Source organism: Scyliorhinus torazame, chromosome 11, assembly GCF_047496885.1.
Source record: "Scyliorhinus torazame isolate Kashiwa2021f chromosome 11, sScyTor2.1, whole genome shotgun sequence".
Taxonomy (NCBI): Eukaryota; Metazoa; Chordata; class Chondrichthyes; order Carcharhiniformes; family Scyliorhinidae; genus Scyliorhinus; species Scyliorhinus torazame.
This window is the reverse complement of record NC_092717.1, coordinates 142,021,566-142,040,978: the sequence shown is the minus strand read 5'-3', so window position 1 is coordinate 142,040,978 and position 19,413 is coordinate 142,021,566. Positions and strand designations below refer to the sequence as shown.

Here is a 19,413-nt window from a genome sequence, read left to right as displayed (position 1 = left end):
AAATAAAGAAAAATTCTCTGGATAGACAGGTCTGAATTCCATCGATAAAATGGATCTCATTTATTTAACAACAACATTTCAATTCCATAGTTTTGAAGAACATAGTGATAAGGAAAACTCTTATGAACACATCATTCAGACCTGGATAATAAGAGGTGTGCTGAAGATTGAAATATGTGCAGAATTAAGTGTTACTGAACACATATTGTTCACATAATACTCACCTTCCAACATTTTTTTCTGAAAGAGGAATTAAAGTACTTTCAAGAAGTTCAAAACCTTAATTCCTGTGACAGTATCAATATTAACTCAGTTACAGAGACTCAGACTGCTATAAAATAGATAATTCAGTTGCTATGATATATCCACAGGAACTCCTGTGAGGTGCCAACAGAATTCATGTCTCAGAGTGCCATGTGGCCAGTTTCTGTGCAGTATATCCTATGTATGTATCCCCAAAACTCCATTAGGAAAGTCTATTTGTACTTCTGCTAAATTATATATAAGATATTAGTTTTCTGCAGTGTATTAATCAGAACTAAGAAAATGAATAACCAAATAGATTAGAAATAACTCAGTGTTAGGCATGTCAAAATAGATTTGGAGAAAAGTTTATAGACAGGTACAGTACAGCAGTATATTGTTCATAATGTCTATAAGGCACTTCAATCAACAACCTTTGAAACTACAAACATTCACATAAAATATTCTCCCAGACACCAGTGACGCAAAATAAACATGGTTTGGATGAAAGGGAAAGGTCTTTGAGCCGATGTTACCAAAAATAACATTTAAAAAATCATTAGAATGGTGTGGGGAGGAGGTGAGTGGAGAGATCTTGTAATGAGTTTATGCATGGGAACTGGATGCAGACTGGGAATGGGTTGTGTTTGGACAGTTCAACTCACCGTCTCAAAACCATTCTTTTTCATCCGCCTGCAGGACTTGAGGTAAGTACGTATGCGCTTCCGGGCACGCTCCTGATATTCAGGGAATTGCCGGCTACATGACTCAATTATTGCCTGGATCTTTTCTTTGGGCTGTTTAGAAATGGGGACCATTCGGTCCAAGTTTTCATCTACAAACAGCCTCACAAACATCTGTTGGCAAGAGGAAGACAGAGGAAAAGAATGCATTGGACGGCTGCTCTATTTCGTACTTTTTTACTCCCTTGTTGAGTGGACACTGTAGGATAAATTCAATGACTCTGCATTCCCAATGGGCCACCCAGCTTAATGGGAATGTGTTGTGGAGATAGTGCTACAATACAATAGCACTGATTTTCCAATTCATTTCTGACTTGCAAGGCTTCCCGCTGGGATGCAGGTTCAGTGAATGAACATTTATATCTGCAACCCTTCCCAAGACAGACCATTGTAACACATATATGAAATTTAAAAACAATAAATACATGCTAGTTAATTGAATGTATAAAATAATTAGTATTTAGAAGTGCATGACTTTGTCACTAATGGCATTAATTTGTCATTGATTTACATTCACTAAGCATGCTGTTGGCATAATGCATTATAGAAATATATTGGGTAATGTGGAAGAATATAAGTGTTCAAGGAAGTACAGGTCAATAGTGTATGACAGTACTTTGGTCATGAAGGCTGAAACCCATAAACGACACATTGGTCATGATAATAATCCAGCTTTTACTGCATCTTAGCCCTTCTCATCTCACTTCCATTATAACCTGATTATATAGGATCAATATATATTGTCTCTACAATTCTGAAATTGTTTTTGAGAAATATTTAAGCTTTTAACAATATCAATAATTGGACAACATATTCATGTTTTATTAGCAACTATTTCTACATCTGTAATGCAATTTTGGAGTGATTTAGCTACATTTTTGAAATATCAAGTCCTGAGTTGATATACATTTCTACATAGCTATCTGTGAAGGTTCTATAATATGAAAAAAGTTTCATTTCATGGGTAACACATAAAATAATATATATAATATCTGAGTGTTGCTGAAAAGAGATGTGTTGAAGCTTTTCGTTTTGCACTCATCAGGACACTTCAAAGAATATCAGTATAAAAGGAAAACAATAATTTATACTACATGAGAAGAGAATGATGATTTGTTGGCAAATGGACTCTGAGTGGTAGAGGTGTTGCCATAGAGAATGCACCAGTTTATGGTGACTGACAGATAACTGCCAAGCATTGTTTGAAATTTACACCAGGCTGCTTGACCGTGACCAGACATTGCTCTGGGGAATAAATCAGCAAATGACTGTCACTTATTTTGTTCAGCTAAAACAGATACAATCGGCCCGATTTAACTAAATGGGAATAAAGTCCTATAGCGAGCGCGTTTAGCCATGTGTTTCCCGGTGCTTACAGCACCGAGAAACACAATGCTATCAAACCTCACTTGAGTTAGAAAGGGGATCTCAGCGGGAAACACACGGCCGAGGACACACACAGCCCCATTTTCTGCACTGAGGAGCTCCACTCGCCGGGACTCCTCAGTGTAGCGAGAGATCAGGACGGCATTTTCAAATGACGATCTCTGGAGCCCACGATGTGACCCTTGAACCCCTTCCCCAAGCCTCAACTCACTATGAGTGGATCCCCAGGCCTCCTCACAACACCGGTGCACGGCTAGGTTGCTGCTGTGCAACAATTGTTAGCTTGGCACCTTGGCAGTGCAAACCTGGTACTCTGGCAGTGTCATCTGGGAACCTTGGCAGTGCCAGGCTGGAACCTAGGTGGCAATGCCAGGGTGCAAAGCTACTACTGCCAGGGTGCAAGGCTGGCAGTGCCAGGGTGCCCAGGTGCCATGTACCATCCTGCCCAACAGCATGCACCTGGGAGCCTCCGATCCCCTGGGGATCTCAATAAGTGCCATACCGTCTGGTCTTCGTTTACATCTGGTCCCTGTTTCTGGAGACCAGTACTGAACAGCATTCACCCGAGGTCTCCGAGGCAAAGGGGTTAGATCACAACACCTTGGGTACCTCGGGAAACTGCATATTAAAGTGAGACTAGCTGTCTCGCTTTATATGCAGATTTGCCAAAAAGTGATCCCGCCCACAATGGGCAGGATTCACATGGCAACATCTCACAAGATTGCGTTAGATTTCGTGAGGCACTGCAAGCCGGTTAGGTCGCAGGAGCAGGGTGTCCGGGCTTCTATCGGCTTTTTAGCCACAGTGTGACCTTTCGATTGCGCCCAATGTGTGTATGTGTTCTTTCTGTCTGCAAAGAACAGGGCCTTTTGTGTTATTTTCTTTTGCAATCACCATTCAGCATTCTCTTGTCATACAGCATAAGTTGTTGTTTTCTCCTTATACTGGTATTTTTGCAAAGTACCCTGAGAGCAAGGCGAAAAGCAAATTACTTTTTGTATTAAATTCTTGTTTTTATTTAGCATGCAAATTTCTAGATTATACTTTTTATTCTCTGAAGCAGACATTAAAAGCATACCTTCAATTATATTACTATCTGCTGCCACATTTTTAATTATAAATTTTAATCAACTAATATGTATTTTACAATCATGTTAATCAAAATATCACCAAATCTTTTATTTAGTCAATATCAAAAGCAATGTAAAGGTAAACTTAAGTGTTAACATATATTGTACAGGAAAAAACATGTTAATTCCTTACATAAAACGTTCCATACTTAAAAACTGATATAAATATAACTGCAGATCTTTTCTATCTTCATATGCTTTCCAAATGTCAACGACAACATTTTAATGGATTTGTAACAATTTCCAAACAACCAATAGGATCTAGATGCTTTAGAATGTCTCCAAGATTAAATTGGCATCACATACTATTTTTAAAAATCAGATTATTTCAACATTTGGCAACAAAAAAATCTGCATTTTACAGGCTATGGCATTATCACAAAATTCTGACAGCATCTTCACATTGCAGAGTCAAATGGCATCTGAACAGTTTCACCATCAAAGTTTAATTCAAAGATATGAACAATTAATAAGCAAAGGTCTTTGGATATTAACCAATAATTGTGATAAACTTAAATGGTCTCAATTGTAATATAGCAAAATATCATATTTATTATATCAAATATGTCTTAACATCAAGGAACAAAGATTACAACTGATTTTTGGTAACTCCAAACATCTGTTGCAGATGACACACTGGTCTGAACAGGACATGGTGTGAGTTCGGATGTGGACCGAGTTTTGCATGAACTCAAGCTTGTCAAGTGCCAGGAGAGCCCTGGAATAGTCAAGCCTAGGAATAACCAAGTCGTGGGCAATGATATCAGCACAGGATGAAAGTCGACAGCTGTGTAGTTGGATGATATTATGGAAGAGGAGGTGGGATCATAAGTTACTTGCAATTTTTTCACTCAAACCAATGAGTCAAACATGCATTTGATGTACAAATGACACATTTGTTTACCACTGTGACAATTGGGACATTTTAGAAATATTGACAATTTAAGGGTTAAAAGCCTGGGGTTAGACTGTGTTAGGCTGCAGTGATCAGGGTTTGAAAAATAACTGATCTGTAGGGTCTGGGCAGTTTTAGCAGCCAGCATGATAAATTGAACAAGGAGAATGTCTTTTCAGTCTGGGCTAATGCCTGGTGGTTTGCCTGGGGAAGTCCCTGGGGAGTTGAAGTACTTTGCAGCCTGCAGAGAGAATTTGTTTTTTCAGTTTAGGGAGATGAGGCCATTGCTGGGTGGAGCCGAGGCATGCAGAGATACATTTTGAGAGGCTGTGGAGAGAAGCAGTTTTATAGAAAGCTGTGGAGAGAGACAGGGGACTGGATTCTCTGCCGTCGGGATGCTCCGTTTTGCCGGCAGCACGGCTTGCCGATGGCATGGGGCCACCCCACAATGGAAAACCCCATTGGCCAGCTGGCGAAACGGAGCATCACACCAGCGTGCTGAACCAGAAATTTGGCGCGGCGGGTCGGAGAACCCAGCCCATGGTTTTAGAGAAAAGCCTTTTGGAATTGAAGTCTGATCTGGCAATCCTTGTGTTATTTAGACCACAGATAAAGGCAGTTTTCTTTCCTAGTAGGATAGGAACAAAAATATTTTAAAAGCAGAGCATTTTTGTCTGCAGGCAAGGAAGAGGCTGGAACAACCAAGTTGAAACAGCCATTTGAAGGCATTCAGCCAGAGTCTGAAGAGGTTCTAACAAGAGCCAGAATCTGTTATGTAACGCAAGCATTACTGCATGCCATGCTGGTTTAAGCTGGATTGAAAGCTGTATGTTTATTTTCTTGTTGTTAAATTGGAAATTGCATAGCTGTGTTTTTTAAAATAAATTTAGAGTACCCAATTCTTTCCAATTAAGGGGTAATTTAGCGTGGCCAATTCACCTACTCTGCACATCTTTGGGTTGTGGGAGCGAAACCCACGCAAACACGGGGAGAATGTGCAAATTCCACACGGACAGTGACCCAGAGCCGGGATCGAACCTGGGAACTCGGCGCCGTGAGGCAGCAGTGCTAACCACTGCACCACCGTGCTGCCCATATAGCTGTGTTAAGGGTAATTGTAAGCTGTTCTTTTTCAGGTGAGAAGTTAAAAATATAATATTGTATTCATAAGAAAGTTTTGTTTTAGAAATACCAAAGCCCTATTTTTTCATGCAATCACTCCTGGAGCGAATCATTCTTTCTGCACAGTCTTGAAATAAACTAAAATATTGGGGTTTTGGCCCAGTATCCTAGCTACTGTCTAGCATTGTAATAACATGTATTGTAATGTTCTCATACAGTAATGATCATTATGGACCATTCTATTTCCCTACCGCTGACACATCATTTTATTGCATATTAACTTAACCAATTTTCATTCCAGAAGTGGGACAGGCGTAAAGAAAGATCAGGAAAACTAACAGAAACGGTTCCACCAACCAGAACCGTTTTATCATCCAGATTTTGACATCCCTCGGTAAAAGAATTAGGTTAGTAGGCCAGTGGATAGCTGCGGTATGGATATAACAGCATAATTACATTGACATCTATATGTTCCTGGCAATGATCCAGTAACAAGGTAATTGTGTTAATCCTGCATTACACAATGTTCTTGATAGTAAACCCTGCCATAATGGTCAGAACAAGGACAGTCCAAGAGAGAAATCAATGCCTTTGCAGCCTGCTTGTGGCCTAGAAGGAAAAGCGAAGTCCACCCCGTCCCACAGTTTATCGTGATATCCCCCCTCCCCACTACAGCTTACCTTGTTCCCTTGAATCAGACCACCCACCAAAAAGCCTCTTGGGTTGGGGATCGGACCCCCCTACTCTCCACTCCAGCTTCAGGGTCTACCAACCTGTTCCAGAGTGCTCTCTACACGACTGGAAGCCAAGTATTTCAATCAGGCTGATTTCCAGGTGGTAGATTGTATCAAAGAAAAACACTACACACTGTGTAGTTAATACTCCATACCATATATTAGTATGGTGCCTGAAAGTGAAGATTGGAGACTGAGATTTACTTCCAGGCAGGAGCTGAAATATTGAGTTAATTTCCTTTGCGAGAAGACTATAATTGGAGACTTTCTGAAACCATGTATGAAGTGGCAGGATTTGATTTCCCACCATTGTTTTGTGACACAGACCTTTATGATCAATGGAAAAATTAAGTTGCGGCATGGCCATGGGTCATGTCTCTCACAAAAGAAAGCAAGGGATAGCTCTGACACTTGCTTCCTGCCAGGAACAAGATCTGCCGGAAATTGTTCTCGGAACTAGACACTCAGGAGCTGAACAATGACAAAGGTTTGGACCTTCTCATGGATAAAATTTACATGACAAATGATTTATTGAATGCCTATGGGACTCAGAGTTTAATTGGCTATATATGAGATTGCAGCAATTCCACTTGGAATTTCCTAAATCAGTACTTGCCTTCAAATTATTGGACTGTGTTTGTATATCAAACATGGATAGGTTGTTGGTTTTAAGTGGAGTTAGATTCAAAAAGGAAGAAATGCTTATGGATCAAATGTACGAAGCCTTAAAACAATTTCTGGGAAACCATTCATTTCCAGCCACTCTTATGGCCAAATGGGCTCTCCAGCAATGACACAGAAGATGGAGGATGCAATGCTAGCAGTATTTTGAAACCATTCAGATATTGGGCCCAAACATCTGTACAACGGTAGAATTATAAACAAACAAATATTGATTAGTAAGGGGATCAGGGGTTATGGGGAGAAGGCAGGAGAATGGGGATGAGAAAAATATCAACCATGATTGAAAGGCTTAGCAGACTCGATGGGCTGAGTGACCTAATTCTGCTCCTGTGTCTTATATTCACTAGAGTTTAGAGGAGCGAGAGGGGATCTCATAGAAATATATAAAATTCTAACAGGATTAGACAGGATTCAGAAAAATTGTTCCTGATGATGGAGTAGTCCAGAACTAGGGATCATAGTTTGAGGATAAGGGATAAATCTTTTAGGACTGAGGTGAGGAGACATTTCTTCACCCAGAGAGTGGTGAATCTGTGGAATTCTCTACCACAGAAAAGAGTTGAGGCCAAAACATTGTGTAATTGCAAGAAAGAATTGGATATGGCTCTTGGGGCTAAAGGGATCAAGGGATATGGGGTGAAGGCGGGATCAGAATATTGAATTTGATGATTAGCCATGATCATAATGAATGGCGAAGCAGGCTTGAAGGGCTGAATGTCCTTCTCCTGCTTCTATTTTCTATGTATAAGCATATCAATTAAGGAGTTCAATTGGGTAATTAAACTGGTTATGCACACAAACTAGACCGGATGTGTGCCATTATGCATTAGAATTGAGCACAATGCTGAAATATGCTACTGTTAGGGAAATGCTAAAAACAAATTAGACAGTGAAGAAATTAAGTGTAGAAAAATGTACACTCAGATTTTCAGAGGGATGAAATCAGTCATTTTTAGTGACACCTCTCACACTAACCTTCCCGATAATTATTCAAGTGCATAAAATTAATTATATTTTCAGTGGAAAGAAACTATAAATGTTGTCCATTAGCTTGGGAATCAAAGAGAGGAGTTAAAAGTACTTTAGCGGCAGAGACACTTGCGGTGGTCGAAGCAACAGATATGGCTGTATATTTATTGAATATTTTAAAGGAATTCCTATATAAGGAGCAACTAGGGGAAAAGGTGCCTGTAACATGCTACATAGATAGCCATTAACTGAAAGAATGCCCATTCAACAATGAATTGAGAATTGACCTCAGGTGCAAAAAAGATGTTGGAAAGTAAGGAGGCTTCCAAAATAAAATGGGTTAACCCAAGTCACCAGCTGTCAAATTGTTTCCCAAAGTTAAGAAAGTGAAATAAGAGAGAAAGAAAGATGGAAATGAGAGCAAGAGAGATAAAGGGAAATTTTTAAAAAATCTTTTAAAAATCCAACAATAGTTAGGGGCATGATCTAACCAAACAAAAAGAGTCCGTTCTGGGTGGGAATCGAGGGGTCGTTCCGCTATCTAATGGCACATACCCAAACTCACCTATAAGGTGGTCCTCGAGTCTCCCTGCACCCCTCACATGGGCAGGGCACCACCGAGCCTAATCCCTGGCAAAATGCCAGTCTGACACCTTGGCATGTCAGCTTGGTAGTGTCACCTGGGCACCCTGGCAGTGTCAGCCTGTCACCCAGGTGACACTGCCAGGATGCCCAGGTGACACTACTAGGATGCCAGCCTGGCAGTGCCAAGGTGCCCAGGTGGTACCAGCAGTGCCAGGGTGCCACCCTGCCCAGAGGAGCACCACCCAGTGACTTCCAATCCCTTGGGAGACCCCTCCCAAGTGCCATCTCACCTGATCCCCATTTACGGGGACCAGTACTGAATGGTGCTTCGCCTAAGGTCTCCAAGGCAAAGGGGTCGATCCCAAAGCCTTGGGTAGACCAGGCAAGCACATATAAGAGTGAGACTAGCTGTTCACTCTAAAATGCAGATCTGCCAAATACTGATCCTGCCCATAATGGGTGGGATCCAGATCAGGATCCTGTTAGATCTCGCGAGACATGGCGAGCAGGCCAAATCCCGGAAGAGGTCTCTCCCGGCCACGTCACTCCCAGATCCGGATGGGACGTGGCTTGTAAATCGTACCCTAGATTTATGAAAGTTCTGAAAGAATAAGAAGCAAGAATCCACACATTAAATTAATTACTCAGATCCAAACAGGCATAGCAATAATTAAAGCCTATCACTTATGCCTGAATGCACCAGCCCTAATATTTTCTTACAACAATTTCATGCTCTTCCTGCGTTTCAATGCCAAAATCCTTCATGGAGACACCAATGTAGTGATGCTTGTGAAGGGACAGAGTAACTGGGACCTCACCCTTTGGATTTCTGCATTGAACTGTTCATGTGTAGTGCCAGAATTTGTCGTCTGATTTACTTCCTAATATCAATAACTGCTGATAGCCTCATCCCTATTCCTATCTCAAAATTGGGCAATTGCTGAAATTTAATATTTGCACATAAAAACAGGGTTTGTAGTAAATAATAGATTCTTCATTCTAATAACATACAAATATCACTCTTAAGCTATTTTGACATTAGGGAGATCTAAACATATTTTCTGGCAGTATCGGTAATTACATCCAGTGTATATTTCCCACTTTTATAAGTCATATAAAATATGATTTAGAGCTATACATAAAGTTTATAGTTAGTTAATATGTAGCTGGATCTTTTCACAGCAAATGTTTACTGCTCCTGTAGGTGAGATAGTTAACATTCTTTGGGCACCATTTGTGCGTGCGAGACTCTTGTATTCATGACCAGCCTGTTATCAGACAAACCTGGTGCTGCCTCCTCATTTACCTGATGGTAGTATTAGTCCAAGCAGGGCCTGTGCTGCTGGCTGCCTGAACATTCAGCAGGGGACAGAGCAGCATGGGCTGACAACATGCTCTCCAGCCAGCCTGCACCAGGTAGTCTTCCACATTTAAATGGAATTTGTGCTCAGTAGAAGGGAACTGTTCTGGCTGGTTGGAATGACACTGAATCTAGGAGTTGTATAAATGGAGCACCAGGGAAAGGTTCCGAGATTTACAAATGTGGCACTTGGGCCTTAGTAATGGAGGTGGACTTGTTTCTGTGGGGAGGAGGCAGGACAATCCTCTGAAGGGATTGGAAGCAGGTAGCCAAGGAGGTCAATACGAAAAATCAAACCTCCAAGGAACTGGCAGTGGTATCACGAGATGTGTAATGGCCTCACGCAGTTTGTCAAGGTCAGTGAATACACCTTTCATGAAGCTCATACTCACCGTTCTACCAACCTCTTTCTATATGTTGTTCAATGCATCATCACTCACACATCAGCAATCGTGGCACTCAGGACTTTCATGCCTAACATCCAGATACCTCAACCGCACACATTCCAAGGATGCCAAGCTCGCAACCAATTCTCACTGCTTGGGCAAAGCTCCAGCTATTCAGCTGTGACAGGCACATCACCCAAATAGAGTGCACCAGAATCACTGACATTCTGCTCTCACTCTTGCAGGATTGGGTCACGCGTAACTGCGCGAACATCTCGGATCAGCGAGGAAATGGACATCTGCATTCCTCGAGTCCTGTGGAGGAAATGGCTCGCCATGTCATGGGCCAGGTTTCAGCAGAGTCCAGGGCTTCCTGTGGTATTGAGAACACTCAGGATGCCAGCAAATTCCAGCCTTATGCCCCTTCGACTCCCAGTTTGCCTTCAACCTATCTGGCATGATGTGCAAATTGCTGCTGATCACCGTGAACCTCTTGATTCCCATACCAACACTCTTGTCTCATCCCAATCTTCCCCTTTCTGATTGTTTGAAGTTAGGCACCCAAGATCCATTGTCTGTCCTGCTACAGTAGCCCCAGGAGTAGGAAGAAGTAGAAAACCGCACCAAGTGAAGGGGCCTTGGCATCAGTGATCTGACACCCGCAAAGGCTCACTAGTTTAGATAACTTCACTGCAATTACCTTAGCGGTTAGGGCAGAGTCAGGATCTGCACATGGTGAGACACCAGTTACAAGTGATCTGCAGCCATCTCACCAAAGGACAAGATCATACATGGGTTTTATTTCATGAGACTCAGTAAGGGAACAGGTAAGGACTTAGTTACACATAGATAAAATGGAGGCATCTGGCAAAACTGTCACAATGAATTGGTCTCCCCGAGTGGGGAAAAGACCGCAACATTAACAATAAATACAATACAGAATATTTGAGGGGGAACAGATCAATTATGATTTCCCTTTGAAGGCCTTGAATGGTAGGGAGCAAATTAATAGACAGATATTGCATTTACTGCAATTGCACTGGAGGAGCCAGGGGAAGAGCAACTGGAAGATGGAGTGGTGGAAGAGTGAACCAGTGTGTCTAGATGGGACAAGGTGGAGGTGGAGATGGTAGGTTGCAGAAATGTTGATGATAACCTGACTGATATGGAGACTGGTGGTGTGGATGCGTGACAAGGGATTCTTTACCAATTGGGAGAGGAAAGAGGGGATAAGAACAGAAGTACAGGGAATGCGACACACTTAACCAAGAGTACTGTCAACTATTGCTGGAGACCTTGGCTGAGGAAAAAGTGACATCTCAGAAGCTTTGTTATGAAAGGTGAAGTAATTGAAAGTTACAGTTGCCAATTGAAATGACCAGCTTGAAACATTGGCCTATCAGGTTTCTCCACATGTGCTGACTGACCTGCTGTGTGATTTCAGCATTTCCTAGTTTTTGTTTATATTTCCAGTTGCAGTTTTGTGCCATTTGACAGCAGGATAAAGATGTTTTGCAAGCAAATGCCCAAGATTGCACAGCACAACGTGATTCCTGCCAACCTGTTTCGTACATCATTTGCTTTGCCAAGCTTTCAGTTAACTTTACAGCTCCTTTATTTCACCTCTCATACACCAATAGTTTAACAGGCGATTCATTTCAGTTTAAACTTACAACAACTTGTATTTAAATAGCACCTGTTCCATTATGAAATATTCCAAGGCTCACAAGTACATCATAATGCAACATTTTATGCTGAGTCACACAAGAAAGTATTAGGGCAGATGATCAAACCCATTACCAAGATGTCGGTTTTAAGGAACATTCCAAAGAATGAAAGAGAGATAGTCAGAGAGGTTGTGGAACGGAATCCCGCAACTTAAGACCTAGGGATGGAGCAATTAAAATCCGGGATGCTCAAGGGGCCAGGGGAATGTAGGTATCATGGTTGTTGGGTTGGGGAATATCATTGAGATAGGAAGTAGTGAGGCCCTAGAGGGATTTGATAACAAGGAGTTGCTTAACCAGGAGCCAATGCAAATCAGCAAGCACTAGGGTGATGCACCAAAGAGACTTGGACAAGCAAGGCACAGCAGCAGTGTTTTGGATGACCTCATGTAAATGGAGGCTAGAACGTGGAGGATTGGCCAGGAATGCATTGGTATAGTCCGCTTTAAGGCAACAAAGGCATGGATGAGGGTTCCAGCAGTAGATGAACACAGGCAGGACTTAGGCAATGATATGGAGGTGGAGTAGATGGTCTAAATTATGGCATGGATAGAAATGCACAAAACTACCAAAACATTTGCAGTCAAATTTATTGCAATATTTTTTTTAAAAATCCCTATCCTTTGTCACTCACCCTTCCCATTTTTCTCTCCCTCTTGCCATATCCATCCCATTCCTTTCATCCTTCTAATATCATTCTCATTGCATTCCCGCCCTATCTATGCATGCCCATCCCTCATTCCATCTCTCCATGCCATCCCAGCCTCACGCCACATCCTACACATTCTAGGCTATTCCAGTCTCCCTCCCTAGTCAACCCCCCCCACCTCCACACCATCTTCCTCCTTGACCTATGCCATTCACCTCCCCCCCCACCCAGTCATGCTGTCTCCTTTCTCTATCCCTTCCATGCCATCCACATTCTTTCCCTCCCTACTGTCCCCTGCATCCCATTCCGGTCCCAATCCGCACCCCTCTTCATCCCTCTCCCAATTCACCGAGCCGTCCATGCTATCTGCACCTGCCTTTCATGGTCTTCCCTTCCCCATGCCCATGCTTCTCCCAACTCCCCCAAAGCCACCCCCCCCTCCCCTCCGTTGCCATCCCATTCTCCACTGCCCACTCCTCTTATACAGGTGCCCAGTACAATTGTAGCATGACCTTCTTGTTCTTGTGCTCCAATCTCCTTGCAATAAAGGGGTAACATGCCATTTGCCTTCTTAATTTCTTGTTGTACTTGCATGCTAGCTTTTGGCATTCCTTGTACGAACACACCCATGTCTATCTGAATATCAGCATTTAAAATTTTCCTGACTTTTAAAATTATTCAACTTTTCTATTCTTATTATCAAAGTGAACCACCTCACATTTCCCCGCACAATACTCCGTCGTGTTGTCCACTCACTTAACCCATCCATATATCTTTGCAGCCCCTGTTTAGACGGAGTTCAATGAAGCTAGCTTGTTGGTGGTCGGGGGTTGGTGAGGAAGGAGTATTGTTCTCTAGTAGACAATTCACAGGTTCATTGAGTGGGAGGGGGGGGGGGGGGGGGGGGGGCGGTGGTTAGAGACCTGATAGTGACCAGGGGTTTTTCTTTGTCTCGCCACATGGGTGGGGTTGGTGGCCATCTTAGATGGGCCTTGGACCTAGGCATTTTGTGTAAGAACTGGATATTCCTTCACAGTGGAAATGGTTCATTCTGGGTTGACGGGGTTGAGAGGCCCCCAATTAGACTTGTCACTTGGAACGTAAAGGTGTTTAGGTGGTCCGGTGAAAAGATAGAGAGTTTTCTCGCACCTGCAGAATTTAAGGGCTTTAGCAGTAGAACCAAATGCGGGTGAGGGACCAGACCAGGCTTCAGAGGGTTGGATGAGCCAGGTATTTAATTCAGGCTTCAATGGCAGGGGGTGGAATTTTTTATTAACAAACGGGTCTATTTTTTGGTTCACAAGATTGTGGTGAATCAGGCTGGTAGGTATGTGATGGTCACTGGTCACTGGCAGGCAAGCTACTGGTAAAGATGTGCAAGTTAGGTGGATTGGCCATGATAAATTGCCCTTAGTGTCCAAAATTGCCCTTAGTGTTGGGTGGGGTTACTGGGTTATGGGGATAGGGTGGAGGTGTTGACCTTAGGTAGGGTGCTCTTTCCAAGAGCTGGTGCAGACTCGATGGGCCAATGGCCTCCTTCTGCACTGTAAATTCTATGATAATCTATGTAATGTACGTGCCCCAAATTGGAATGATGTTGCATTTATGAGGACGCTGTCCTCTATACCGGACCTGGACATGTACCAGCTGATTCTGGGGCAGATATAAATTGTGTATCACACCCAAGACTTGATCATTCTAAACCAAAGTTGTTGCCTCTTCGGGGCTTGCAAGGGCACTGTTGGCATTGATGGCAGGGTGGGTGGGGGGAAGACTGCCCCTTGGAGGTTCAAGCACCTGGGAAGTAAAGAATACTTGTTCTTTTCCCCAATGCAGAAGGTACATTATCGGAGAATTTCTTTGTGATGGGAGGGTCCCTTCCTCCCGGGGTGAGGAAAACACAATACTCTGCTATAGTTATTTCAGGCCGTGCCCCACATTTGGTGAACTACGAGGAGCAAAACCTTTATAGTTTACTTTAAGGAATTGATTATCATCAGTTGTTATGGGGTGGAGGGGGGAAGGGGGTTGGTTGGTGTTGCTTTTTGTGTTTGTTTTTGTAAATAGTATTTGGTTTGTTTGTGCGGATGTATCTATTTTGTAATTTATAAAATTAAAATCTCTAATAAACACATTTTGAAAAAATCTTTGCAACCCCTTAATGTCATCCTCACAGCTTACATTCCCAGCTCATTTTGTATTATCAACAAATTTATATACATTCCTCTCGGTGTCTTCGTATAGATCATTAATACAAGCTGTAAATAATTGAGGCCCCAGCACTAATCCATGTGACATTCTACAAGTTAAAATGCCCTATTTATCCCTATTCTTCCTGGCGTTAACCAAATATCCATCCATGCTAATATAGTACACTAACTCCATGAAAGCTTATCTTACATATTAACCATTTGTGCCACATTTAACTGTGTGAATGAGAGCAAGGACCACAGGGAGAATGATCAGACTGACAATATCACCATAGTGCAAAAATAAATTCAAGTGGGAGTAATTAAAAGGAATGTAGTTATAGTAGTGGACAGTATAGTTATGGGGATATCTGGAGTTCTCTGCAACCAACAATGTTGCAATTAGGGGCTGGTTTAGCACACTGGGCTAAATAGCTGGCTTTTAAAGCAGACCAAGGCAGGCCAGCAGCACGGTTCAATTCCCGTACCAACCTCCCCGAACAGGTGCCGGAATGTGGCGACTAGGGGCTTTTCACAGTAACTTCATTTGAAGCCTACTTGTGACAATAAGCAATTTTCATTTCATGTGAGGCCTGAAGGCTGTCTTGCCTGCCTGGTATTGTGATATAATGTGCGTGCACATTTAAAGGTACATATCTTAAACTAAAGTCGTTCATTACACACCTAGAGCCATGCTGGGACAGGTTTCCTGGCAAATTGTACAACTAGGATTTTAGAGGAGTTTCAAACTAACTCATTGGGGATAGAGTTCATGTGAGGAGAGATTTGGAAACGTTAAAGAGAAAGTACAAGGCAATAGTGCAGGGTAATAATACAGGTACTGATAATCAGAGTGTAAAAATATAAGTGTGCATGGGCAAATAAGAGCAAAAATAGTAGTTGCCGCATTTATAACAATACGCATGAATGGTAGCATAAATAGAAATAAATCATCACAGAGACATGGGACTGGATTCTTTGCCACCCACCGTCAGTTGCTGATGCGTTGGGAATTCAGCATAGTCCAAAAATGGGATCGACGCTCGCTCTGATGCTCCGGTCCTCCGCTGATGGCGGCATGGAGGTTCGTGCGTTAGCGTGCAGTTAACGCCAATCAACAGGCTGGGCACCGGATTCGCCAAGCCTGCATGATATTCTGGTCCTGGATTCACAGGGGTGAATCCCATGTGGGTGCCAGCCTGGCACTGCCAAGGTGACCATATGGCACTGCCAGCTGGCATGGGTACTGCCAGGGTGGCAGGTGGAACTGTCAAGGTGCAAACAGGCATTTTATGCGCACATGCGATCGGGCTGTGGGTGCCCTGCATGGGTGTTCATGGGCGGGGACCCTCTCATAGTGCTTTCGGGCTGGGGTGGGGGGAGGTCGGGGATTGATTTGGGGGCCTCGCTACAAAACAGGGCTATGTACGGCCTTGACGCTTGTTTCCCGTTGAGGCCCCTTATACAATGCGAGTCGTGTTGAATAGCCATGTGTTTCGCGGCATTGTGAACGCTGGGAAACACGTGGCTGAATGCGCTTGCTATGGGACTTTGTTCCCATTTGGGTGAATCGCGCCCATTATCTAAGTGGTGAGAAATTACAGAGCTCAGATTTAGCGGAGTCCGGATGTCATAATGCACAAACCACAAAAGGCTATTGCACAGGTACAGCAAGTAATTAGGAAAACTAATAGAACTCTCATTTATTATGCGGGGAATTGATTACAGAAGTAGGGAGGCTATACTTCAATTTTACAGGGCAATGGTGAGACCACATCTGACATAATATTAACAATATTGGCCTCCTTATTTAAGAAAATATATAAATACATTAGGAGCAGTTCAGAGGTTTACCAGACTAATACCAGTGTTATGTTATGCTGTTTGATTAACATAAGTTGCTACTGACCATAGACAACGCTGAAAGACACTCCAGTCCTTGAAGTAAGTTGAAAGGATTTATTCAGTAACAACAACTAGATAAATTAATTCGACACTCTGCTGATCTAACTCTAGTAACTCAGTGATAATGACTAGCTGTACAACTGGGATCTAGGCCACATGTGGTGACCCAGCCTGAGATCTAAACTATTCTGGTGCTAATCCTACAGTCCCTACCAGGAGTGAGAAGGAGGGTCTAGCGTGTGTCTGGTTTTATAATGAGTTGTGTAGTGCCCTCTAGTGGTCATGCCACAGCCGGGTGTTCTGATTAACCCCTTAGTTTCATGTCAGTCTACATATCATTACAACCGGGAGTGGGTGGGTATGAGGAAAGTTGGATAGACTAGGCTTGCATTCACTGGAGTTTAGAAGAGTAGGAGGTGACTTGACTAAAACCTTTCAGATCATGAGATGTATTGGCAGGGTGGATGTGGAGAGGAAGTTTTCTCCTGTGTGAGAATCTATAAGCACTGCTGTCTCACGGTGCCGAGGTCCCAGGTTCGATTCCGGCTCTGGGACACTGTTTGTGCGGAGTTTGCACATTCTCCCCGTGTTTGCGTGGGTTTCACCCCCACAACCCAAAGATGTGCAGGGTAGGTGGATTGGCCACGCTAAATTGCCCCTTAATTGGAAAAAATGAATTGGGTACTCTAAATTTATTTTTAAAAAAGGAATGTGTGTTGAGGTTACAATCAGATCAGCCATGATGTTCCGGGGCCAGCCATGGCCCCCCACCCTATTCCCGCTTCCCCTTATCTGACAGAACTCGTCTTTGGCAGCTGAACCTGTCTTGAGAGAATGGTGTGCATTGCCTTCCTGCCCCTATTTACTCTCCCATGCCCTTCTGATATCCTGGCTTCTGCCTTTCCTGCACAGAAGTTGCCCCTTATTACCAAAATCTTACAGTGTAGGCTTTTTCTTGGACATGTGGCCACCTTAGTGATTGACAGCCTCACCCTCCAGCTCTTCTGACCCACAATGTTGCGGGAAGGAGGAGTGATGACCTCATTCAATGTCTGAAGACTAAATACCCACTCTCTTTGTCATCTGCATCTGCACTGCATCAAGGGCACCTCCTCACCAAGTCCTGAGTTCCCCCTTCATCCCACTGACCCGCTTGTGGGGCTAGGGTGATGCTGCAGGCCACCCATGACTCCCCACTCTGCACCTGTTATCTGATCTGCAAACAGAGATCAGAATGGATGAAGACAAGATGATCTGAAAGGTTGTGACAAAGAATTAGGTAAATATTGTAGCACAAAGTAGAAAGCACAGCATGAGGGACTGGAAAATGATAGAACTTTTTATTAACTGTCGAGAAATGTAAAAGTTTCTGGGTCACTTTAGATAGGTGGAATTATCCCATTCCAGCCTCCCCGAACAGACGCCGGAATGTGACGACTGGGGGCTTTTCACAGTAACTTCATTTGAAGCCTACTTGTGACAATAAGTGATTTTCATTTCATTCATATCTTCTTAAATGCCACTACATCTCTACTGACCTACCCCTTAACCAACATCCCATTTCATTTCAACCATCTCTGTCTTCATGCCCTCTTAATTGCCCTTGTTTAAGATCAAAGCTCTAGTCTTAGATCCACTCCTTTCATGCTCAAATAACTTCTTTGATTGACAGAACTATCACACTGTGAAGCTCCATGGAATGTTTTTCATATTAGAGGTAATGTATAAATTTAAGTTATTGTTGTCTGTATAAGCATAGCAGGTAAGACTATAAGATTGTTCCAGGTCTGGTCATTCATTTTTTAAAAAAAAATAATTTTTATTAAAGGTTTTCATAAAATATCAATAACAAAATGAGAAAGAAAAAAGAACTCAACAGAGTTAAGTACAAAACACAATCTAAAAAAGCAACCCCCCCAAACCCCTCCCCCCCGTACCTAAATAATAAATTAACATTAACACCCCGACTTAAGACAACAGGTGTATACACCCCCTCAGACCCTTCCAGTGTAAATAACATAAACAAAAATAAAGTAAACCCGCCCGCTCGCCACCCCCCCCACCCCCCGAGCTGCTGCTGCCATTGACCAATGTCTAGCGTTCTGCCAGAAAGTCTAAGAACGGTTGCCACCGCCTAAAGAACCCGTGTACCAACCCTCTGAAGGCGAATTTCACCCTCTCCAATTTAATGAACCCTGCCATATCGCTGATCCAGGATTCCACGCTTGGGGGCCTCGTATCTTTCCACTGAAGGAGAATCCTTCGCCGGGCTACCACGGACGCAAAGGCCAGAATTCCGGCTTCTTTCGCCTCCTGCACTCCCGGCTCCTCTGCCACCCCAAATATTGCGAGCCCCCAGCCCGGTTTGACCCTGGATCCTACCACCCACGACACCGTCCTCGCTACGCCCTTCCAAAATTCCTCCAGCGCTGGGCATGCCCAGAACATATGGGTGTGATTTGCTGGGCTCCCTGAGCACCTAACGCACCTGTCCTCACCCCCAAAGAACCTGCTCATCCTTGTCCCGGTCATGTGTGCCCTGTGCAGCACCTTAAACTGTATGAGGCTGAGCCTCGCGCATGAAGAGGAAGAGTTCACCCTCCCTAGGGCATTTGCCCATGTCCCCTCTTCGATCTCCTCTCCCAACTCCTCCTCCCACTTACCTTTCAACTCCACCACCGAGGCCTCCTCCTCCTCCTGCATCAC

General features: G+C 43.3%; 1 protein-coding gene across 3 annotated transcripts in view; it reads right to left on the bottom strand.

Annotated features, from left to right (window-relative positions):
• The window catches only part of LOC140385559 (nucleolar protein 4-like), a 635,493-nt gene that overhangs the window by 113,225 nt on the left and 502,855 nt on the right, over positions 1–19,413 (bottom strand). For 2 of the 3 annotated variants that reach the window (XM_072467836.1, XM_072467835.1), the window contains one exon: positions 909–1,100. The exons of the other annotated variant lie outside the window; for it this stretch is intronic. In XM_072467836.1, the coding sequence (XP_072323937.1) occupies positions 909–1,100 (192 nt within the window). The remainder of the gene's footprint in view (positions 1–908; positions 1,101–19,413) is intronic. 3 annotated transcript variants of the gene reach the window in all.